The sequence below is a fragment of the Perca flavescens genome, chromosome 22 (genome assembly GCF_004354835.1).
Source record: "Perca flavescens isolate YP-PL-M2 chromosome 22, PFLA_1.0, whole genome shotgun sequence".
Taxonomy (NCBI): Eukaryota; Metazoa; Chordata; class Actinopteri; order Perciformes; family Percidae; genus Perca; species Perca flavescens.
In genome coordinates, this window is record NC_041352.1 from 13880212 (window position 1) to 13903793 (window position 23582).

Below are 23582 nucleotides of genomic sequence, written 5' to 3' on the forward strand. Positions count from 1 at the left end.
GGATGAGATTTCACAAGCCGACTAGCAGGTAATAATGACACACCATTTAATAATCTAAAATCACTTTTATTAATTTAAGTTAGGTAGAGACACTAAACATTGGAACCACATTTGCTCTGCTATGGAGCGCTCTTCAGAAAATAAAAACAAAAAAGGCTTATGTCATACTGTCAAAAAAAAAAAAAAAAAAAAAGGCAAAATTAAGAGGTAGAGAATTTAGGCTCATCACGGACTGAAGGGATGATACCTATTGGAATGTAGTTGAAATTCAATAACTCTTGATGTCCCAAAGGTATATAAAATATTCATACATCAAATATGGTGGAGACAGTCATTTTGGGATACTGGGGGTATTCACAACATTTAAACATTTACATTTTACTTTAACTGGACAAGGTGAACAATGGACAGGAGAGTTAATGTTACTTTGGAAAGAATAATGGAAAGCTAGTGTGTAATACATTTCCCTCAACCACACATCAGTGTTGGGACTGCGGTTCTGGAGTTAGGTCTGGATTTTTTTTACTTTTTTTATTTTATTTTTAAATATTGGTAACAGATAAATTTACAATATAAACACCACAGATCTTGAAAATAAAAAGACAAATTAAAATCTACCAAAGCAGTACATTCTGAATGTGTCACACATGCTAGTTTATCCCAGGACATGACTCCCTCATCCACTTTTCATTTGAGAGGTTCGTCAATACAGACCTGAAATAACTGGGCCATTAAAGAGACAATGTTGAGTCCCATTACACTGGCTGAAACTCCTGGGCCACAGTCTGGCCTTTAAAATGTCCCATTTGGAATGTGTAGACTTCATTATCAACATATATGCTACATGTCTAAATATTTAACAACAACATATGGAATATGGTAAACTTTGACATATTCATCTAGCTTTGTTTACAAGCTATAATCGAGCCTTATTAAGCTGCAAACCAATTTCCTGACTGCCTGAAGAAGGAAAAAAAAAAATAATAAAAGAGCCTCTGCATGGGGAGACCTTGGGTAGTTTGAAATGCATTGAACCTTCCTACACAGAATGCTGGCAGTGTAGAGAAAAATCTGAAATTACAGTGCATGTCTACAAAAATAAAATAAGTGAAAAACAAAATGTTACCGTTTGTACAGTAACATACTGTATATTTCCACAATTACACTAGATAAGGCTGGTGACTACATTACGTAAATAGTTAATTATAGGATAGCTTTTCTGTATGATTTCAAAAAACTAGTGACAGTATATAGATGTTGGTTTCTTTAAACAAACTTAAAAAAAACAAAGTCAAATAAATCCTTTGTGTAGTACACAGCTTTCTTTGTTCCAGAGGAACAATATGGTAAACCTTTGCATTTGCTTAATGCAAGTGCCCCAGTCTAGATTCAGTCTTTTCTTCCATCTTCCCCATTTTCATCCTCAGTGGTTGTTTCCTCATGCTTGCAGGTTTATGTGCCTCTGTTCGTGTTACAAACACCGCCCCCTAGATCCCATTCTTCGCATCATTGTTGTTCATGGCCTCCTTTCTCTGAGCTAGGAAGGGGTACATGCACTTGTCGGCGCCCAGGAACCGGTACATGCACACAATGGCCTCGAAGGGCAGGATGCTGCGGAGACAAAACAGAGATAGGATTAGACACAAGATACCCCTGTACGGTTACTCCGAGCCGAAGGAGTAATGAGGAGAAACTGAAATGAGGGGATGTATAGAAAGATAGGAGACCGCTCACCTTTTCATGAAGTTGACCATATAGACAATGCGAGGTGTACAGATCATGGGCTGGTCAGTTAGAATGGCCCTCATGGCCTGTTTCACACAGAACTCTGGCTTCAGGGGAGGCAGGAAAGGCTCAATCTCCTTCCTGAATGAAAATATAATATATATATTTACAAGCCCAAAATTCAGGGAACTTCAAATCTCATTTGCTAAAACTGGCTAAGATTTAAAAGTTTTTTTTTTTTTTCTCTTTTCTTAGTCAATCCATGAATTCAGCAATACTGGTTAAAAAGACTGAATAGTTGTTGCTCCAAAGTGGAGGGACAGTAAAGCCAAAGAAGGTGCCACCTGCTGACTGTAACCATCAAACAAAGTGGGACTATTACAGCAGCAAGAGTGGGGGGGTAGCCCAGGTGCACCTGTTGGGGAGGCTTTTCCCTGAGAAAGTCTTTGTTTAAGCAGAGCGCTGACCAATGGCATATAAGGGACTTTATAATAATACCTCGCCATCAGCTGCTGCTTTGATCTTCAAAAAAGTGTTTGTGAGGCAATTTTATTTGGTGAAAATTAGAGATAACAAACTCACCCCCAGCCAGGTGCAAGAAAGCTTTTATAAAAAAAAAAATAAATAAAAAAAAAACTGCGCACACAATTACACTGGCCAGTGTGTGTTGAAGCTCACCTTATCCTGACGCCTTTGAACATTCCCGTTTCGACCAGGTAAGGGCACACCAGAGTCATGTTGATGCCATCCTTCTCGGAGGCCTTCAGCTCATGGCTCAGTGACTCGTGGAACCCAATGGCACCGAATTTACTGGCGCAGTAATCCTGAGGGAGTAAAGAGAGAACAGGTTAGCCCTGTAAAACTCTGCCCCTGCTCGCACCCAGGGACCACAGACATTATCAAACATGCCCTATGGGCACAGAGGTCTCTCCTTGTCGTTAATGATACAACCACAAAAATCTGAGAGAGCCTGTCCGCTGTTCTACAGTTTCATTAGCATTCTTCTCCGGTGCAGCAGGAGACTGCTCGGCTTGGCGGGAAGGTTTTGATGTGGTTCGCCGTGGAAAAATAAATAAAGGCTTGGGCAAACACAAATGCATGTCGATAAACATGGGGAGGATAAAGAGATTTGACTGTGCCCACATGACAGACGAACGCTTTAGTTCCCTAAAATTAATGTGTACGTCTGAAATCACAGTTAAACATTTCCAGGAAGCATAATAGCTTAACAAAAACTGACTAAACTTCAAGTCCCTTTGAAGGGGGACTTAATCATTATGAATGACAGCTTGTACAACAAAAGCAAACATGCAGCTATAAAAACAAAAAAAGGCAAATGGAGTAGGAGTCCCCGTAGACCATCTGAAAATGACACCATTCTTAGCCAGGGGGATAAATGAGAACTCTGTGCTCGGAAATATCAAAATAAAACCTTCTAGGAGTGCTACCAATTTACTCCCACTGTGGTTATGGAGATAAAATGACTCCACTTAATATTTTAATATGCATTAAAATAACTGGGGGAGAAAAAAAAAAAAAAAAAAAAAATAGGGAGGAAAACCAAAACCTATCCATTGAAAGCTCCTGTGAGCTGAATACAGAGTGAGCACCAAGTTGTTCACAAAGCAGTGATGAAGATGTCTCTGTCCCTCGGGGAGCTGTCAGCTCATTCTGGCCCCGGGGCCAGAGCCCAATAGGGGCTCCACCCCCCCACTGCTGCAGATAGAGGAATCTATAAGAGGCTCCCCAATGCTCATCTGTGTCCCTTAATTTAACGGGTGGAGGGACAACGAGAGAAAGGGGGCCTAACCTCCCCCCGACGCAGTGTGCTAGCTGGCACGCTGAGGGCTTTGGAGAAAAGCACTGGTTTGGATGGTGGGAACGATGGGATGTGTATGTGTTGTTGTGTATGATACTAACCTCCACCCCAGCTGTGCTGAATAAACCCAGGGAGCTGGCAACTGTCACAATGTGACCATGATTCAGCTCCAACATCTTGGGGAGAAACGCCTTGGTGGTCTGGGGGAAGGACAGAAGGGCAAAAAAAAAAAAAAGGGGGGAAAGGAAGGTTAGTTCACTTGTGCAGTTTGTCTGTGCCAAAGTCCTTTGATCCTCTCTGTCTCCCTCTTATTGCCCCTCTCCATCTGCTTCCCCCTCTTCTCCATGGTGATGCAGAGAGGCGTCTGAATGAGAATTCATAACCCGCACACACAAAAAAAGAAATCAGACTGAGCACTGGAGGTGCAGCATTTGAAAGTATGAACATAATTAAGTTGAAAGTTTCCCCCCCCCCCACCCTTTGTGGTAGGTGTGAATTAGATGTTGAGGGAAGAGAAGAGTGAGGGTTTTCTCCTCTTCAGGTATTCACTGAATAACAGATTGTACAGCAGCGCACACACCACATACCTGTTCTTTTCCCACACAGATCTGGTGCCCATCATTGGGCCCGGCTCTAAAGACTTGGTGACAACACCAATCATAGGCCTCCGTTCACTCAACAATACAATTCAGCCTCTCATCTACCCACATAGTCTTGCGCCCTGCCCGAGCAGCAGTCAGCGTCCTGCCCGAGCAGCAGTCAGCGGAACAATCGGCAGGGAGATGAGCACCGAGATGAAAGAGTTTCACTGGAGTGCCACATGAGAACCCGAGTGGTTTAACCGGCCGGTCCAATGTGAGTTAGTGAGGTGGTGAGAAAAGCCACCCCGCGGAGGAGATTCAGAGAGTTTAGTTGATTAACCTATTCCTCATTCTACCCGTCTGCTGACTTTGGACTCCGCATGAGCCAATCAGCAGGTGCGACATGTGACAGCAATGACAGGAACTGACCAATCACTCTCCCACTAGGAGGTCTACAAACAAGCAGCAGGCCTTTTGTTGGCAGCACTGCTAGATCTATTCAAGTCAGACATGCGCTGCCATAGTAAATAACAAAGCATGTAGCCTTCACCACCCACGTCAATGCAGGTTGCAAATAGAAAACAGGTCACCTTTATATCACAGTAACATGAGATTCCCCAATGCTGTAACCGGTCGTCAATAACTTGACTAAAGTGAGTTGACAGAATTACTAAATACCAATTTTGACAAGTAAAAATACCCAACTCTTGCTGGCTACAGTTTGTAATGTAAAATCTAAATGTGGTACCTGTGGAAAATAGAGTTGAGAATTTGTTAATTCCTAGCTTCCAATAATTCTGTGGTCATATAAACGAAAAGGTAATCGGTCCATTGGTTGGTGCAGTATGTAAGACTGGCCAGAGAAATGATTCAGCCTCCTTTGTAAAAATTTGCTGGAGGGGAACACAGAGCCAGAGAGTGCATGGTACTAGGTAGTACAGCCATGGAACCACTGGCAGGGGAGGAAAAGCCTCATTAAATCTAACGGCATCCACCCTACTGACTTCTAGTGTAATATCTGCTAAATCGGTCTCCTTGTTTTGTGCGATAAATAAAACCGGAAGGAATAAAATCTGATCTATGCAGAGAAAGGTGGGGGGCAATGAAGATTGCTTCACCATTTTGGGAGTTTTATTCTACAGCAAGGTAGAGTATAACCGACCTGACTCCGCTCCAAACATCTGCACTTTTTCAGGACATACATTTTTAAGTTGCTGCAATATTCAACTCATCAAATGATGGGGCCCAAAGAGAGGGAGCGAGAGAACATGAGGCCTAGGCAAAAGCTGAGAAAGTCCTCTGCGAGCCAGAATGGGGGAGGGAGGGAGAGAGAGAGAGAGAGAGAGAGAGAGAGAGAGAGAGAGAGAGAGAGAGAGAGAGAGAGAGAATTCACTTAAGATATGCCCATACCTGCCAACGTTTCCCACTCCCACTGCAACCTTTCAGAGAGCAGTGAATGACTTGATCTGGCACAGGTCTCTACGACTAGAAGCCAACACTCAAATACAACTGGACAAGTTTGCAGAGTGGTCTGAAAATAACAAACTGATGGGAGGAAAGGCTGATTCCCTCAGCTGGAGGACGGGGCTAAACGTGAACAAACGTCCCATCTCTCTCCCACCCTCCTGTGATGTCCTGCTTCTCATGGCATGTGGGTATGACCCCTGCTGACCTCTCAGACACAAAATGTGTGAAGGCAACCATGGGCTCGTGTCTTACATCAGAGCTGCCGTAATTGGGTCTCAACGCTCCCTTGTTCCGCTAAATTACCCGCTGACACGGTCAGCCTCCTTGGCCTATGTGGGGGTGCCTTGCCCGCTGCACCCCCCAATTGGTGTGTGCCCCCAGGAGCATTTAAGCCACACAAAGCTTCTTGCAGCTGGGGTGTCAGGCTGCATTAGTGCTAGCGCCTGACCAACAGGAATATGAACAAAATATTGGCCTTTGCGTAGGACCAGATGGCCATTTAATTGGGCCAACTTCTCCCTGGACGAGAGAAAAAAAAAAACCCGCCTGAGCTCAAGAGCTCGTCTGATCCTACAACAGATGATGGAATATGAGTGGGTTGGGTTTACAGGTCATCAGGGATGATGGATGCAGATTGGTCTTGTGTGGTAGCAATGAGAGTCAAGAAGCCTCTGCTACAGATGACTAGACCTCAACCCCCTGTTGGTTGTACAACTGGTATCAAATTTACCTGGAAAGCAATCACAGCGACAGGACAGGGAGGAAGTAGTGTCAATGCACTACAAACACCAAGAATCCCCAGCATCCATTATAATGTGTCGGCAAAACTAAATCGATGCAAACAACGCCGTTGGCGGACAATGAGCTTGACTCACTATCAGACCTTGGCCGTTAAACTCGGACTTGTGAATGTTTTACCTGAAGAACTTATGGTAGACAAGGCCTGTATCATTTAAAGTCGCTTCATTTTCAAATTTCATTAAGTCTATTTACGTTTTTTTTCTCCGCTTTTGAATGAATGTAGGGATAGAAGTTCGGTATGATAAAATCAATTTGTCTTGGATCACAAAATAAAATATTGGTCCTAAATGTCAACTTCTTTTGAAGATTTTCATGGATTTGTTGACTTCCATTTCTTCTTAACCACCCCCCCCCCGCCTCCCAATCCCATCCCTTGAGATGTGACAAGGTACACGGTCAGGGAGAGACCCAATATGGGAGTGGGCATGTCTAGCTCTTGTGAGGGGTACAGGTGCACCAGGCCTGAGTAGGGGCCCGTATAAAACCAGTCAAGTAGGACCCTTCTGCCTGGCTGCCTCCTTTCTCTGGCTACAGCAGGAATGCTGCCTGGAGAACTTGGCTCCTGTCGCCTGGCATCTTGTCAAGCTGATCCACAGACAAGAAACCAATTGTCAGATAAAGTGGGTCAGCAGCAGCTTACCATTACCCTCTCGCCTCGCCTGTGGATGGGAAGGCACTGCCTTCCTCCCTCTTTTCTTTCCTCTGCTCTTTTCCCGCCATGTCAGTCGAGCGCTGTACACTTCAATGTAATCGCAAAACAGAGGTAGGCTTTCCATGTGAGGGGAATTGCTGCTTATTGTTCATAAACCACCTGTTGGATAACAAGCTCAATATGCGCAGGATGATTTCCTTTTGTCATTCCAATAGACACATGCTAATCCTCAAACATAAACTCTGATGACACTTACTGAGATGAGTACACATTCTCCATCCCACCATGACAGAAAACTGAGGTTCAAACATCACCAACTGGACTGATCAAAGCCTCAAATTAAAATGCTATAACCCCCCCGCCTCATAAAGACTTTATAAAATAAAAAAAATAAAAAAACACACACACAACATATAGGATAGAGGGACTGAATCATAGCAGTTTTTGTGCGTGTGTGTGGCAGAGCCGGATGAACAGAGTTGGCCTCCATGACTGCCATGCAGCTGCACCCACTGCCTCCAAATCAGGTTGGGAGGAGTCAGAGGGGCCTGTGGAAGGAGGACAGAAGAAGTGTGGGGTCTGAACTGGCTGGTCTGCAAACACTGATTACCATCCTTGTCCTGCTCACTAAACAAATCTTTCTTCCTTTATCTGAACTCTGGCCATCCCTTTGCTTATTTTACACTCAGTGGTGCGTTTTAGATGTAGTGAAAGCTTTGAACCTGCTGTCCTGTCGTTCTGGAAAATCTGGATAAGGAGGCGGAGATGTTTTGGGAGTTGAAATCGCTTCTCTGATGTCTCCCTTAGTGGCCAAACTCATGTTTTGCCAACTAGTGATGCTTGACAAGCTGAATAAGATTAACACACCTCGAGAAGAATGCGCCTCAGACTATGTTCACTGCTGAAGCATAAAAATATTTATCTCTCTCTATCCATCTATCCAAGAAATGACAAGATGAGCAAGCAGACCTCTACTTCTGTAAATTAAAATGATAAGGTGAGTGGCTTTGATTTAATCTCAAACTGTCTTCAGAAAAGACTAAACGCTTTTATAACATCTCTTTAGTGTCAGCATTCTTTAAAATGCATTGAAAGCATGAGCCTTAATAAACAGGTTTAAACTCCACTTAAACCTTTTGTATGACTAGGCCCTACATTGAGGCTATTTGTTGAGTCATAAACCACAATTAAGCCATTTTAAAAGCTTGTTGTTCAAAAAGGAAAAACACTAAATCAAAAGGTTTGTGTAATGTACCACCTAAATGCATTGGGTAACTGTACCGTGTTTGTGTAGAGGAAATTGGACAGGTCCCTGTTAGTCTAAGCTCTATTCATCTAGCTTGTGTCTTTAATGAACCACATCCTCCATTCGGGCTGTCGCCATTCATTAAGTCCTTCTTTCATCTGCCACCCGCCACCCCCCCCACCCCCAAAGAAACCAAGCTCTCCACAGAATATAGGAGAACACAAACACAGACTCCTATTAAAAATCCCAAATCTGCCACCCAACCACTGGATCCTGACTCCAAAATCCTGGATGTAAAAGAACGTGGAGATAGCCAGCAGAGAGGCACATGAATAGTTGAATGGCGCATCCATTAAGGAGGAAATACACAACCTGACTGACAACACAAGAGATTTTCATGCTCAATTAGGGAGCTCAAAATCACTGTTGTTTCATAGTATCATTAAGAATGCAGTCCTCCGTAAAAAGAAGAGCCTGTGGCCAAAGTCTCAAAATGAACATCATCCGCTTCACTAGATACATTACTCAATATTTAGTGACAAATACAATCAAGATGAAATGGTCAATTCAGAGCCATGCCACCAGGCAAAATACACTCAATTTACTCCGCAGCAGGCATTTAAACCAATTTGTGCACAATCACTACAATTGGCCCACATAGGTGGCTGTAGCCTAGCAATGCAATCAATTATCAGAACGGGTGTTTGAGATTGGAGGAGAGGGGCCTAAATGCTGAACAATCAATTCTCATTCTCAGAGAGAGGTCTCTTCTCAATGATTTTCTAATTGCCCGGCGGCAACCATTGTCTTTCCACATCCTCCAAACACACCCATAAGAAAAGCTAGCACCCGGCCTGTTCAACGCTGCAGCTTATCTAAAGTGCAACATATTCACTCTATCAAGTCAACGTAGCCTTTCAGCTAAGTATTCACATTGAAAAGGCCCAGGAACAGAGCCAAAGTAAAATCTGATACACAACAAATCACTGCCTGCCAACAAAATGTGGTGAGCTGATCCGACACAGATCCAACTCACGTACAGAACCCCCTGCTTCCATCACGCAAGTCAGATTTGTGCAGATCTTTGAGGCAAAGGAGAGGAGAAGGAAGGGCTGACATATCATCACGGATTGCCAATGAGCACGAAGGCAAGACTTAAAGGCAAACCCTGGACTTTCCTCTGGCAGAATGAAACCAAGAGGAGCTGAAATTTCAACATGCAAGGCAACTATTTAAGGTCATACTTTTTCATTACTAGAGGCACATGTACACACACACACACTTTAGATTCTTGAGTTTGGCACCCAAAGGATACGATTATGAATAGGGATGCAAGTCAGACTGGAAATATTCCTGTGGACTTGGCGTCACAGTGAATACATTTGATAACACTGTGCTCATGGAAACGGAGGCAGATATATCAAACAATCATAAGGTCAATCCTAATATCTACACAGGTTTACTCTTTTCAGCTAAGTTGCCATGCTTAATTGCCTGTGCGTCAACTCACCCAGAAGAGTGCATGGCAGTTGACCACCATGGTGCGCTCGATCAGCTCATCGGGGCACTCCAGAAGGTGATGACCGGAGACGACGCCGGCATTGTTGATCAGTATGTCCACATTTCCCACCTCTCGACGCATCTTCTCAGCTGTAGAATACACACTCTCACGCTTTCCCACATCACACGCATAGGTGTAGACCTGGGGCTGGAAAGGAGGCACCTCCTCTACCCCTCCAACAGGTCCTGCAGGGCCAAAGAGATGATCAAAGTGATAAATGAAATTAGAGTTTAAAAATGTAAATATTGGTGATCTGCACATTAATTATTCAGAGATCATAATGCATGTAAAGCAGGTCACTTTTCAGCTAAGTGATGCACACTTTAGGTTAAAAGTCAGACTTGTATAAAAATTTGAGACTGTGTGCAAAGATGTCTGCGAAGCACATATCTTGCCATGTAGGCTAACATTCAGTCTAGGATATAACACTGCCTAAGATAATAGCTACTGCAACTTGTAGGCTATCCTTGGATTTTCCACTGCATTAGCAAAACAGAATGCGACTTAAGACGAGCAGATTTCGCTGATCATGCTCAAAAACTGATGGCATCCCAATTGCTGCAAAAGAAAGCAGACTTACCGTCTTTGGTAATGGGAGTGTCAATTTCATGGTATATCTGCCGCACCATCTCCGCGGTTTCCTCATTGCTTTGGCTGTTTATGTCCCACAACACCAGTATGGCTCGTCTCCGGGCGAACTCCTTGGCGAAGAGCCGCCCGAGGCCGCTTCCAGCTCCGGTGATCACGCACACCTGTCCCGCCACGCTCTTTTCCTTGGGCCGCACAACCCATTTAGCTCCGGCAGTTACAAAAGCCCAGAGCACCTTCAAAATGACCACGAAGAACTCCGCAATAATTATCATCATGTTGACCGAGTTTTTCAAATAAATTTAAATAAACAGAGGAAGAAGCGCAGGGAATGTGTCCCTCTTGAGACCTGTTCAGCAGATAAGTAGGCTAGTGTTACACCGACAAACTTGGACCATAGTGCAGGTAGTAAAACGCTAACTACGCTCATACACAAAAGTGGCGAAAAAGGACCACAACTTGTGAGTGAAAAGAAGAGTTCAGATGCTGCTCAGTCAGAGTCCAGTTGTCACTACAGCGCACAGTTGCAGTGAGTTATGAGCAGCTACCACGGACTGTGCCTCCTACTTCCTCTGCTGCTCCTCCACTCATCTCATTCTCATCCGCATCTCACTCGCTATTTATTTAGTCCTCCCATCAATGCTGGACCCAATAGGACAGAGACTTGAGCGCCTGTCAGAATTATACGCCAAGTCCATACATTACCCTCAGAGGTGATGTAACGTTAACCTATAAAAAAAATTACCTAACACTAATCTGTTGCGATTTTCCCCAATGTAATAGTCTATCCAAAAGGAAGATTAGAGAATAGGCTTTCATATCCTTTAAAAGCCACCGCTGCTTTTCTCTGGTTTTTTTTTATTTTTTATTTTATTTTTAAAGTAAGTTATAGGTTATTAATAATTTACGTTTAACGTGTGGCTTTAGCCGACAATTGCACAAACAAGCATGACAGATTAACTCCTGTTGATCGTGTTTAATTTCATTAATGATTTTGTTTTAATCCTATTTTTGGTGAGCAATTATATGATTATCGGGTATTTCATTAACATTGAATATAGCCTACTGATAGCCTACCGAGTTTTTCCACCACGAAATGCAGATTTCAAACAGCCACAGATCAGGCCATATCCTGAAAGTCCAGGTCAATGTCCGTCCATACATGGGAAAAGGAAAACCATCATTGTTCCCTAAAGAATATCCCGATTTTATGTAATTTGAGCTGTTATGCAATAGCCAACCGAATTTAAATCAGAAGTCAATAGCCTAGTCTAAGACATATCACAGTAGGCTATTTAATGACAATGATACATCGCGAACTGCTCATTGTGGGAAGTGAAACAACTGGAGGAAGAATTTTCAGATCCTTTAATGTAGCCAAATGTGAATATTGCATTCAGTAAAAGGCCCTAAGTATTAATAACATCATGCTATTAAAGCCTATTTACTCCGAGGTTTATTACAGAACAATATACATTATTAATTGGTCGGCTATACTTGTTTCATATATTTTAGCTCTCTAAGTTATTTAGGGCTATATGCTCATAATGCTTTAGCCTATAGGCCTATGCAAAATATTAGATTTTGCATATGAAATCTGCATAACATTTTGCAAAAATAAGTTTTAAAGTAGTCAAAAATGGAAATACTCAAGTAAAGTATGGTAAAAATGTAGGTCTACTTCGGGCCTCACATTTAAATGAAATTAAATGTGCACAATGCATTTGCCCTTATGGTCAATATGGCCTTTAAAGTCAGTCTACAACATGTATATTTTCCTAACCTTGCTGTGCATCACGCTGCCTGAGTTTTAAAACCTGAAGTAGACGAGGTGGTCTTTTTTTTCCACTGAGATCCAATATTAAGCTGAGAGGTTCAGCAGCGAATTAAACTTTTCCCTTCGGACGCTCTGTGATCCTGGTTTGCAAAATGAAGTGTTTGCTCCCTCTGCCGGGACAGCGAGTGTAGGCCACAGCACAACCATCTCTGTCATTGAAATTGCATGGTAGCGTTACAAACAACAGTGGACCGTCTTATATCAAAACAACAATGCTGTATGCCTACCAAAAATAGAGTCATAGATGACAGAATAAACATTTTAAAGTTAGAATAATTATACTTTGAGTCTGTTGAAGTTGTAACGTACCACTATCCAAATAACACAACGATAAAAATATACTGAGATATGACACCCTATTCGGGGCCAACCAACCATATTACAAGAGCAACTAGCAACTTAATGCCACCCTTTTAAAAAAAAAAAAAATATAGGTGATATATATATATATATATATATATATATATATATATATATATATATATATATATATATATATATATATAATCACCTATATATTTTTTTATATAAAATATATATATAAAAAAATATAGGTGATATGTATATATATACAGAGTATATATATTTATATATATATAAGAGTATATATATTTATATATATAAGAATACTTCGGTAGGCCAACGCTTGGCTTGCAAAATAAATTTACTAGTCAGGCAGCTGGAAGGACAGTCCGTTGAGGTCCTAAATCCTTTAACGGGGACATGCGCAAAAGAAAATTTCTCTTTCTCGGTGGACGCAATGGCGGACGCAGAGTGAGTGTTTTCCGCTGTATTAAAATCTAAGCACATCCACTATTTTAATAGCCATCTTTGGTTAATTTTACACTCTGTATGGGTTGTTTAGTTTGCATACACCATAATCCTAGTAGTATTGTTTAGGATTGTGATTTTTTTATTGTTATGATCACTTTATGGAGTCTTGTATGTAGCCACAGTAGTACAACATGGCTGTCTCTCCAGCCTCCGTGCACTCAAAAAGTAGCTAGTATCTGTGCTAAAAAGGAGAACAAAGTTAAGAATGAACTGCTAGAATAAGTCGTCGACTTTTATGAAGATATTGGTTCTGAGAAACGTCGGCTAGCATTCAAAGTAGTAACGTTAGCACAACCTATATGGAAGCCGGTAAAGGACGGGTTAGCAAGCTAGCAGCTAACATTAACGTTACCAGCGGCGATAAGATATTGCATCGTAGTAATTTAGCTATGGCAGGATAACCGATATTGTCGATGCGTTTCAAATATGGTCCTAAGGTTTTGTATCTCTTAACAGAAAAAAAGTACCGGCGGTCCCTGAGAGCCTTTTGAAAAGGCGAAAGGCCTTTGCCACCATGAAGGCCATGCGCGTCAAGAAGATGCTGGCGGAGAAAAAGGTGAGTTGTATGTTGGCTTGTTAAAAAAGCTCATATTTATTGACTCGCGTAGCTGTCGGTGTGCGGCTGAACATGTAATTTGTGCACTGAACGAGCATGTGTTCTCAGGCCCGCAAAGTGACCAGGAAACTGATCTACAAGAGGGCTGAGAAGTACCACAAGGAGTATAGACAGATGTACAGACGTGAAGTCCGCCTGGGCCGTACTGCTCGCAAAGTGGGAAACTTCTACGTGCCAGCTGAGCCCAAACTGGCCTTTGTTGTCAGAATCAGAGGGTGAGTAGTTTCTGGTGTTGATCTGGAGACAGAATTGTTCCACTTGTCAGACAAAACCCTTTCAGTGACATTTACGTGGATTACTAGATTTCCAACACAACCTGATGCTCAAGCTTGTAAACATGCATTTGTTAAACGGCTATACATGTTAATGCATATGTTATCCTGTGTTGCCTACTTGATCCAAACCTTGTTACTGTGGCAATGTCTTGCATGCCGGTTCTACAGAAACTCTTTCAAGCTGTTCTGTTTGTGGTGGTATATGAGAGCGTGTGAAACAGTTAAAGGAACACGCCGACTTATTGGGAATTTAGCTTATTCACCGTAACCCCCAGAGTAAGACAAGTCGATACATACCCTTATCTCCGTGCGTGCTGTAACGCTGCCTGACGGTTCCAGCATTAGCTTAGCCCAGCACAGATCCTGCAGGTCCATCCATGCCGCTGGAGCCGTCATACAGCCTTACAGCACGCACGGAGATGAGAAGGGTATGTATCAACATTAACCACAGAACTAAAAGCATTTGCAGACAGTACATTTACATGGATTGTTATATTAACCACATTTAGGCATTACTTAAAGTGCCTTTTTAAAACAGCAGTATCTAAATATTGATTTACCTTAACAGACTTATGCTTAAAGGAACATGCCGACTTATTGGGAATTTAGCTTATAAGCTAAAGGAACATGCCGACTTATTGGGAATTTAGCTTATAAGCTAAATTCCCAATAAGTCGCCATGTTCCTTTAAGCATAAGTCTGTTAAGGTAAATCAATATTTAGATACTGCTGTTTTAAAAAGGCACTTTAAGTAATGCCTTAATGTGGTTAATATAACAATCCATGTAAATGTACTGTCTGCAAATGCTTTTAGTTCTGTGGTTAATGTCGATGCATATCTTGTCATCTCCGTGCGTGCTGTAAGGCTGTCTGGCGGCATCAGGCCAGCACAGAACATGCAGGTGAAAGGTTCCAGCAATCCTACTGCTCCGAATAAGTGACAAAATAACGCCAACATGTTCCTATTTACATGTTGTGATTTATAGAGTCACAGCGTGTACAAAAAACAACGTAACATGAGACACAGCCGTCTTCTAACTGTAAACAAACCGGGAACTATATTCTATTCTATATTCTGAAGAATATAGTAATTGGGCGGAGTGATAAGCAAGCCTGTCTGAGAATATAGTTCCCGGTTTGTTTACTCTTAGAAGATGGCTGTGTCTCATATTACTTTTTTTTGTACACGCTGTGACTCTACAAATCACAACATGTAAATAGGAACATGTTGGTGTTATTTTGTCACAAGTCGGAGCAGTAGGCTAGTTGGAACCAGTTACCTGCAGGATCTGTGCTGGGCTAAGCTAATGCTGGAACAGTCAGGCAACGTTACAGCACGCACGGAGATGAGAAGGGTATGTATCGACTTGTCTTACTCTGGGGGTTACGGTGAATAAGCTAAATTCCCAATAAGTCGGCGTGTTCCTCTAAGCATAAGTCTGTTAAGGTAAATCAATATTTAGATACTGCTGTTTTAAAAGGCACTTTAAGTAATGCCTTAATGTGGTTAATATAACAATCCATGTAAATGTACTGTCTGCAAATGCTTTTAGTTCTGTGGTTAATGATGCACACTCTTTCCCCGACTTATCGACTATGGTGATACAGCTATGCAACATAAGCCAATTTTTTTTCTGAAACCACATTAAATTGAATTGATGAGAAAGCTGTATACTAATGCAAAGCTCTATGCTAATCATTGTCCTATTTGTTTTCCAGTATCAATGGTGTCAGCCCCAAGGTCCGCAAAGTTCTGCAGCTGCTCCGTCTGCGCCAGATTTTCAATGGTGTATTCGTCAGGCTGAACAAGGCTTCAATCAACATGCTTAGGATTGCTGAGCCTTACATCGCTTGGGGGTAAGGTTGTTACTACTCAAACTTGGAGACAAAAGTCAGTGTGTAATATTAACACTGTTAATAGTCACTATAAATGCTCTATATCTGGAATGTGGTTGATGATGCTGAACTTTTTTCCCCTACTTATCGACCATGGTGAATACTGACTGAAACTAAGCCAGTTTTGTCTGAAACCACATTCCATGATAGTAATAGGTATGACAGTGTGCAGTATATACACAATTATTTTAAGAAAATATTAAGTTTATTGTTCTATGGTTCTTGACTTAGTTTAACGTATAAAGACATCTAGTTGTGTGAATATCTTGATGGGGAGAATAGACAGTTTTAATCAGGGCTCTATTAAAATTTCTCCAGATGACACCCTGGATAGGCTTCTTTATGTCTTCGTCTAAAGGTGTCTAATCTCAACCCCATAGATATTAACAATTTAATGTTGCTGTTCAGGGCTGTTAGTTTCACTTTAAATGTCAGGAAACAAGTACCGTGAAACAATTTACATAAAAATAGACCTAATGTCAAACGTAATTGCAGGAGGTGGAAGCATGGCTACGCAAACTTATGTTATGAGTGAACGGTACAAATGTTTGACACTAGTGCAGTAAAATAATTTACCTGATCTTCACTAAATAAAAAAGCTTCATAGTGCTATTGACCTTTTTCACAGCAGACATTTTGACTTCTCATAGTAAGAAAAGCACAGCTGAAATTGATAACCTTAACGATGGCTCAATTCCATCAAGTGTCCCAGGAAGCTATTTCAGTGAGTCAGCATATGCACAATACCAGGACCTCTCCTAAGTGGAATGCAGCCATCATTAATGGCTTTGAATACACCAGTGCTTTTCTTACTATGACATGTCAACATGTCTGCCGTGAAAAAGGTCTATGGATGTGCACATAGTTTTTTGCAAGAATACCATAGTTTCCATTGTCCAGTGTTTGCTTTGCTTTTGGATAACCTCAAGGCTTTAATCTCTGTAGATTGTTCTGCCATTATACCCAATCTCTGAGTGGGGTGAAACACAATTGCAGTTTGTTGGGTACGCCCCATACCGTCATTAAATGTTGATTCGTTTTTTTTTTTGTCACCTGAATGCCAATACCACTTCATAATTTCAGTTAATATCCTTGTTCCTATTGCGTAGCTTGTGTGTGACTTTTCTATGTACTGTGAGGTTAAAGGCATGGAAAAACACGACATTCGGTGCTATATCATCTGCAGTTGCTCATCTGCTGTGTTCAGTCACTGAGAGCTGCTGCTGCACTGCTCTCTTGGGGTTGAAATCTTAAAATGATTAGCACCTGATGATTTAAGAGCAGGTGAATTGACTGATTGAAAACACCTATGACTTCATTGAGTGTTTACGTAGGAACTACATTCCTCAGATTTGTTTTGAACTCATTTAATAACCTTTTTTATGACCTGTTCCCACAGATACCCTAACCTGAAGTCTGTGCGTGAGCTCATCTACAAACGTGGCCATGGCAGGATGAGGAAACAGCGCATTGCCCTCACAGACAACGCTCTGGTGGAGAAGGCCCTCGGTATGGAGACTTTATACTTTATTTTTTTTTGATTTAGAAAAACCCTAAAGAAATGGGTTGTACATAGCACAGTATACAGGTGCATCTATGTTGGAAGAGGGTTTTTAGAAGAAAAATGTCATGTAACGATTGATCAATAAGTGTTATTTCTGAGGGAGTGATAATTGGTAATATGATTTCTCTGAGCTTAATTTTAGATAAGACATGCTCTTGATCAAGGCAGTATTAAGGTACAATTAGTTTCTACAAAGCATAAATGTAGAGTCCCAACATAATCAATTACTGTTAGATTAAGGTGTAGTGCTACATGTGGTTAATGATGCACACTTTTTTCCCCGTCTTATCGACCTTGGTGAAAAAACTGCAAACTAAGCCAGTTGTGTCTGAAACCACATGCTTGTCCAACAGTGACTTTACCATAAGGGTGTATTATTTTAGTTTTTAGCAGAATTTTACCCTTTCTCATCGGACTTTTTTAGTTCAACCTTATTTTACCTTTGTTTCACAAGGTAAAATGTATGTTGAGCTTTAAGAGTCTGGTGAAATGTTGGAATACAATTAACTCATCCATTCTGGGTTAAATTGCTCAATCATTTTGCTAATCAGTAAAGCCAAAGTTGTCTAAAATGCACATTTTCTCAATTGGTAAAACAATTAACATAGCAACTCTGGCTTTCACGATAACTCACATTTTTAAGTAAAAGTTAAGTGTGCGAGCAGTTATGCAGTTCAACTTGTTAAGCACATTGCTTTTTTGATCTGCAGGCAAATATGGCATCATCTGTGTTGAGGACCTCATCCATGAGATTTACACAGTTGGAAAGAACTTCAAACCCGCCAACAACTTCCTGTGGCCCTTCAAGCTGTCGTCACCCCGCGGTGGTATGAACAAGAAGACCACACACTTTGTGGAGGGAGGAGACGCTGGCAACCGGGAGGATCAGATCAACAGAATGATTCGGAGGATGAACTAAAGTTATGGTGAGTTGGAGGAATATTACAGGTCTAGAAAGTATAAATGGCTTATTAGGTGTGGTTAATGATGCATACTTTTTTCCCCGTCTTATCGACTATGGTGAAAACCAGCTGAAATTAAGCCAATTATGTCTGAAACCACATCTTAGCCATTCATCTTTAAATCATCTACATGCTTTAGTTTGTGCAAAACGGGAGGAAGAAGTAATGTACGGGCAGAATATTAGATCAAATTAAACAATATGATAATGATTTTATTCCTAAAGACTTTGACTATAAAGTTGGTTCTACATGTGACATCTATCTATGGCAGACTCTAGATTGTCTTGTCTGATAACCCTGGATGATGCCCATCTTTAAACGTATCAGCCACCGCTGAAATAAGTGTTTCCTAAATGTAATTTAAGCGTCCTCTTACTACGTTAATACAGGTCCAATGACCATACTTTACAAGAAGCAAAGAATGAACATTGTACTGAGTTGTTAACCTAATCTATTGGACGTGGTTTTGCATTTGTATTTTTGATCAAGACCGCCATGTTTAGTTTCTCTATAACATTTTTTTTGTCTTTCAGGTTTTCAAAGGACTCAACATGCACAATAAAAACTTTGGGGGAAAAACCGTCTTGTTCTTGTCATTAATGTGATTGTGCCATTTAATTCATCAATGTGCCATCCTGTGCATACACTACTTGTAATTCAGTAATTAGCAGAGGGTATCCATTTTCTTTTTTAAGCCAATTATTGACCCCCTAAAATGACAAGTTGATGGCAGTATACACATTTAAAAGTGTAAAACAAACATTTGTTCTGAACTGTAGCGCTGAACTTCAATACTTAAGTCACTGACTGAAATTCCTCCATGTCGAATATTGAAAAATGCCCTGTCATTCAGTACTAAAGTTGAACACCTAAATGTCATCTTCGTCAGTGAGCCAATAAGCGTGCAGCATGTACCAAGATTGTATAATGCGGTTTAAAATGAAAGGCTACATGCACTGAAAATGTTCACCTTTGTGTATTTTAAGAGGCTTGAGTTGACTACCGCATAGCAGCTGAAAAAAATAATCTGAACCGCAATGTTTGTTAAAATGGGTCGGTATCGGAGTCAAGGTATGTAGCTTACTGGTAAATTTTATGTGTCTGTGTGTATATATGTGTGTGTGTGTGTGTGTGTGTGTGTGTGTGTATATATGTATAGGAATGAATATATATTTATATGAATGAATGAATGGCCTTTCGACCTGGGGTAACCAGCGGATTAATGTCACTCAGCCCAGTAGCTGTAGTCTTCATGGCATATATATCATACCCAGCCCTACTACCGCATAAAAACAAGGAGGCATCGTTTGGTAGGCTATCTCAAATGTAAAAAGGGACCAACTTGTTTTGGCCCAAACTAAGATTTGTGATGAATGTACTACAGAGCGACTATGTAACGGTTTTCATTAAGCATGTTACCATGGTGACGCAGTGACTCGGTTACATTTACCACAGTGACCAGTTAGCCTAGCATTGCTGCTCGGGGATGTCTAGCTTGTACAAATTGGCCGTTATAATGGCCATGTATCGTATGTTTGGTCTATAACCGGGTTATGTCTTAAACAGTTATTTAATGGCAGCTCCAACATGATGACTTTCCAGGTTAATGCATCGCTGCCTAACGTTACCGCAAAGGCTTTATTGTCGGAGCGAAGCTCAAATTGCAGCCAGCGGGGCCCTGATGCGGCTAGATATCCAGCATACTGGAACGTTGGAATGGGAGCAGGTGGAGGACAAGCAGCTGTCAGACAAAATAGTCAAATAAGGAGGACGTTGCCTGTGATTCAACCCCTGAGCAGTGAGTAAGCGCGCTTCATGTACAGTTATCTGCTAAATTAACCAAGATGCTGCTACAGTAACGGTAACGTCATGTCACCGTTCTCTGTTGTAGAGTCCAGGGATTGGAAAACCTTGGTTAGCGGCTACATAGTTCGAGGGTGAGATGTGTTAACATTTTGACATAACTTGTTTCTTAGACCAAGCTCATTGTTTAAGGATGTTTCTTAAGTCAGAATAGCCTCTGGCTGTTATTAGGTCGTTCACAACATTAGGCAGAAGAAAAAAAACTATTTTATGAATGTTAGTAGTGGTATTACACTCGATAAAATACCCCAGAATAATACACAAATGGTGTACTGTGTGTCGTTATTCTGTGTGGTATTCACTTTTTTAAATCCATGTTTCTCTTCAATCTGTGTGCTATGTTAGGTCACCTGACCTGGCCAAAGATGACCGACTGGGAACAGAGATCAATGGCCCAGAGAAGGACCTCTCTGGAAGACACTTTCTTTTTGATAAACAATGTAAGAATTGCAGAAGAGGAGCAGACCTGTCATTATTCCAGTTGAGAGTATATTTATAGGATTAGTTATATATTCTCACTCAGAAGTAAATTCTTTACTTTCCACCTAAAACATTAAATTGGATGCACATTGAATTTGAGTTTTATTTTCCTGGAATGTAACCGAGACAGCCAGTAGGTGGAGTTGTCGTCATACATAATGAGCACAGGTTTCATTTCTGTGACAGCAAGTGTAACATTGATACTTGAGTGCAGCTTTACAGTCACAATTAATACAGCGTGAAAGAGATTAGCCACATTACATATACACTTTTGTTTTAAAATAGTATATTTTTCTTCATATCAGATGTCAGTTTTAAATAGCTACATCTAATTATGTTTAGGTGCGAGGTTAGAGAGGACCAGAACTGTGATTCCTCCAATGGCAAGAGACTACCATGTGCACAGACCCGGCAACCAGCATCCCCTCAGCCTCTCCAAGAAGCTTTCCCACAGTCATGCAGGGCGGCCTTTCGACCTGGGGTAACCAGCGGATTAATGTCACTCAGCCCAGTAGTTGTAGCTGTAGTCTTCATGGCATATTTCTGAAGACAGCTGCACAGATTGCAGTAATTACATTGAGCCACTGTCTCATATATAAAAAGAATTACAAAAATATGAACTGAGAAAAGGTAGCCAGACACAATTCTGACACGCATAATTTCTCTTTCACACACAATTTTATTAATCTGGCAACATGGGGAGCATGATTATAGCTAAAATTGAATCAAGTGTTTGCACAATGATGAGATCATAATCACTTATTACTATTATTCCATTTGTGGGAACAGTTTAGTTTGATGGCACACTGCCTTCACTTTCACTCCTTTAATACAATTTCATATAATTTTCACATGAAATAATTGGGTCTTCTGAAAGCAAAATCTAAAGGAAATTGAAAGTAACCAAAACCAATTACAAATTATTAATCCCAACAGCCATATGTGCAGCCCTACCTTTTTATATGTTCATAACGTCCTCAATTCTTCTTCTTCCAGCTACCCTGAAAGATATGAACTGAATACAACTCCATCCATCCTCTTTCCCTCCACTTTAGTCCTCAAAGGCAGAAACACCTTCTCTGCTGAGAACTGCCAGCTTAGCAGGTATTTTTGCCCTTCTAAACTAAATTAGACCAAGCTAATCAATAGTTATCTCAATTGTTTCTCACACCTATGCCTCTTCTACTTCCCTTCTGTTCCGCAGGCCTAAGGTGAATTATCCAACCTACAACCCACTGACTGTTAAAGATAATCAAAAGAGTGAGTTATTTTAGTGCATCGACTGTGAAGTATTCATCGTGGTCTTGACAAGTTAGGTCAAAATGCCCCTGTCTGTGTAGCAAGGGGAATCCAACCTTCAACCTGCATATGTGTATATGTGTACTGTATGTTAGTTTTTTGGGATTTTCCTTCTTCAAAAAAAGCATGGATCCTGTGCCTCGTTATTGCAAGTTGCAGGGTACCTTGTTTGTGGTTCATCACAAAGTGGGACAAGAGGTCACATGGAGAGAGGGAGGGCTCGGTGTCGGGTTGGACTTTAAATTAAATCAATATTTCTCATAACATGAGGAGATGTTGAATAAACTCAACACTGCAACTTAACATCATGAAAATGATATATTATACTTATTATTTTTAGTGCATATATCTTATTATAGATCTCATCCTAATATTTCTTCTTCTATCCATCTCTCTCTTTCTGTGTCTTTCCCTCTGTCTTGCCACACAGGCCAGTCCTATCCAGACCCAGTGGTTGGAGCCTCTCGCTCTTTTATCCACAGGATATCTGAGCTGTCCACCTTGGAGGGTGAGACGGTGAGACAAGAAAAACTCAAGAAAATGAGGAAAGCTAAAAAACCTTCATCCTGACAATCACCTTCTTCCCAGTCACTCTGGTCAAGGATCAAAACCTTTGAGTCTGTGCCAACAACGTTGGAGCAAAATAAAACTTTTACGGCACCGTGTTCTTTTCGGTGGCTTGTTCTGACTGCTTGTTTGTCCTCAATGGTATTAGTTTTCTGCCTAACATGGCTGGTCTTCACATTTTGGGATTCCTGACCTGAGCTCCTCTATTAGTGATTGCATGTAGTATTTACTGTGGTAAATTACAGTGTTCGCTATGACAACAAATGCTGATGATGAATATTAAATATTTTCTTTTCTGACTCACAGCTGTCAGTAGTTTCCCACTCAACATATGCATGAAAAGATATTTATTTTACCTTTCTAATGGCTTGTAATGGCTGTTATGTAATTCTGCCATAATTATCGATCTCATTACAAGAGTGTTTAAAACATTGCTGTTGTATATGAATCAAGCTGTGTGGAATATCTATGTACATATTGAATAGTTTAGCAAAACCATTATTGTGCCTTGTGAAACGTCTTCCTGGAATTAAATACATTTCTTTTTGTTATTGTTACTCCTTTTGTGAAGAACATTTCCCCTTTGTGAGTCTTGGTTTTTTCTTATATCTTCTAGAGGGCTAATAAAAGGAGCTTCCCCTTTTGGCACATATACTACATATCGACCAGCGCAATATTGAGAATGCCTAAAAGATTGCAATGAAACATAATCTGCATTCCATATCTACAAAACAGACACAAAACTGTGCCCCCAGATCCCAGAATGTGGTACTTTCCCACATAATGCATTGTTGTATTGTATGGAAGAAAGCTCATGTCTCTGAATAGTCTTCATTGTATTTCACAAAGACAGCATGGTGTTTTTGTTTAGAGAGAAATGAGGATTTTATTATTTAAAGATGTAGTAGCTGGAGTCCTGATTTCTTGTTTAAAATTTGTGATACTATGA

At 40.9% G+C, this 23582-nt stretch overlaps 3 protein-coding genes and 3 non-coding genes across 7 annotated transcripts; 5 read left to right on the forward strand and 1 right to left on the reverse strand.

The window, feature by feature from the left end:
* Positions 1-45: 45 nt before the first annotated feature.
* Positions 46-11051, reverse strand: rdh10a (retinol dehydrogenase 10a). The gene is made up of 6 exons (XM_028569609.1): positions 10433-11051; positions 9802-10037; positions 3646-3744; positions 2404-2549; positions 1735-1866; positions 46-1611 (listed from the first exon to the last, which is right to left on the reverse strand). The coding sequence occupies exons 1-6, from the start codon at positions 10716-10718 to the stop codon at positions 1488-1490; spliced, it is 1023 nt and encodes a 340-aa protein (XP_028425410.1). The 5' UTR covers positions 10719-11051; the 3' UTR covers positions 46-1487.
* A 1893-nt stretch (positions 11052-12944) lies between these two features.
* rpl7 (ribosomal protein L7) lies at positions 12945-19005 on the forward strand. The gene is made up of 7 exons (XM_028569357.1): positions 12945-13051; positions 13568-13667; positions 13776-13942; positions 15722-15859; positions 17298-17407; positions 18173-18388; positions 18958-19005. Exons 1-6 carry the CDS (start codon positions 13038-13040, stop codon positions 18379-18381), a joined length of 738 nt encoding a protein of 245 aa, XP_028425158.1. The 5' UTR covers positions 12945-13037; the 3' UTR covers positions 18382-18388; positions 18958-19005.
* LOC114549656 (small nucleolar SNORD12/SNORD106) lies at positions 15948-16039 on the forward strand. The gene has a single exon (XR_003691573.1). It is a non-coding gene; the product is annotated as a small nucleolar SNORD12/SNORD106 (small nucleolar RNA).
* LOC114549658 (small nucleolar SNORD12/SNORD106) lies at positions 17714-17803 on the forward strand. Its single transcript, XR_003691575.1, has one exon. It is a non-coding gene; the product is annotated as a small nucleolar SNORD12/SNORD106 (small nucleolar RNA).
* LOC114549659 (small nucleolar SNORD12/SNORD106) lies at positions 18437-18527 on the forward strand. Its single transcript, XR_003691576.1, has one exon. It is a non-coding gene; the product is annotated as a small nucleolar SNORD12/SNORD106 (small nucleolar RNA).
* Positions 19006-19715: 710 nt separating the features above from the next.
* On the forward strand, positions 19716-23582 carry c22h8orf89 (chromosome 22 C8orf89 homolog). Of its 2 annotated transcripts, XM_028569356.1 has the most exons (8): positions 19716-19734; positions 20027-20222; positions 20316-20361; positions 20633-20727; positions 21110-21248; positions 21764-21871; positions 21972-22027; positions 22497-23582. In XM_028569356.1, the coding sequence occupies exons 2-8, from the start codon at positions 20141-20143 to the stop codon at positions 22634-22636; spliced, it is 666 nt and encodes a 221-aa protein (XP_028425157.1). In that variant the 5' UTR covers positions 19716-19734; positions 20027-20140; the 3' UTR covers positions 22637-23582. The 2 variants fall into 2 exon arrangements, with proteins under 2 accessions (XP_028425157.1, XP_028425156.1); XM_028569355.1 differs by lacking the exon at positions 19716-19734 and having other exon boundaries at positions 19830-20222.

Excerpts from the sequence above, each read along its gene's own strand:
- rdh10a (XM_028569609.1), bottom strand. The coding sequence starts at position 10,718 with ATGATGATAATTATTGCGGAGTTCTTCGTGGTCATTTTGAAGGTGCTC. Across the intron at positions 10,038-10,432 it reads CACTCCCATTACCAAAGACG|GACCTGTTGGAGGGGTAGAG; the intron begins GTAAGTCTGCTT and ends TTGGCCCTGCAG. Across the intron at positions 1,867-2,403 it reads TTCAAAGGCGTCAGGATAAG|GAAGGAGATTGAGCCTTTCC; the intron begins GTGAGCTTCAAC and ends ATTTTCATTCAG.
- rpl7 (XM_028569357.1), top strand. Across the intron at positions 13,668-13,775 it reads AGATGCTGGCGGAGAAAAAG|GCCCGCAAAGTGACCAGGAA; the intron begins GTGAGTTGTATG and ends ATGTGTTCTCAG. Across the intron at positions 13,943-15,721 it reads TTTGTTGTCAGAATCAGAGG|TATCAATGGTGTCAGCCCCA; the intron begins GTGAGTAGTTTC and ends TTTGTTTTCCAG.
- c22h8orf89 (XM_028569355.1), top strand. The coding sequence starts at position 20,012 with ATGATGACTTTCCAGGTTAATGCATCGCTGCCTAACGTTACCGCAAAG. Across the intron at positions 21,872-21,971 it reads GAGAACTGCCAGCTTAGCAG|GCCTAAGGTGAATTATCCAA; the intron begins GTATTTTTGCCC and ends TCTGTTCCGCAG. Across the intron at positions 22,028-22,496 it reads TGTTAAAGATAATCAAAAGA|GCCAGTCCTATCCAGACCCA; the intron begins GTGAGTTATTTT and ends CTTGCCACACAG.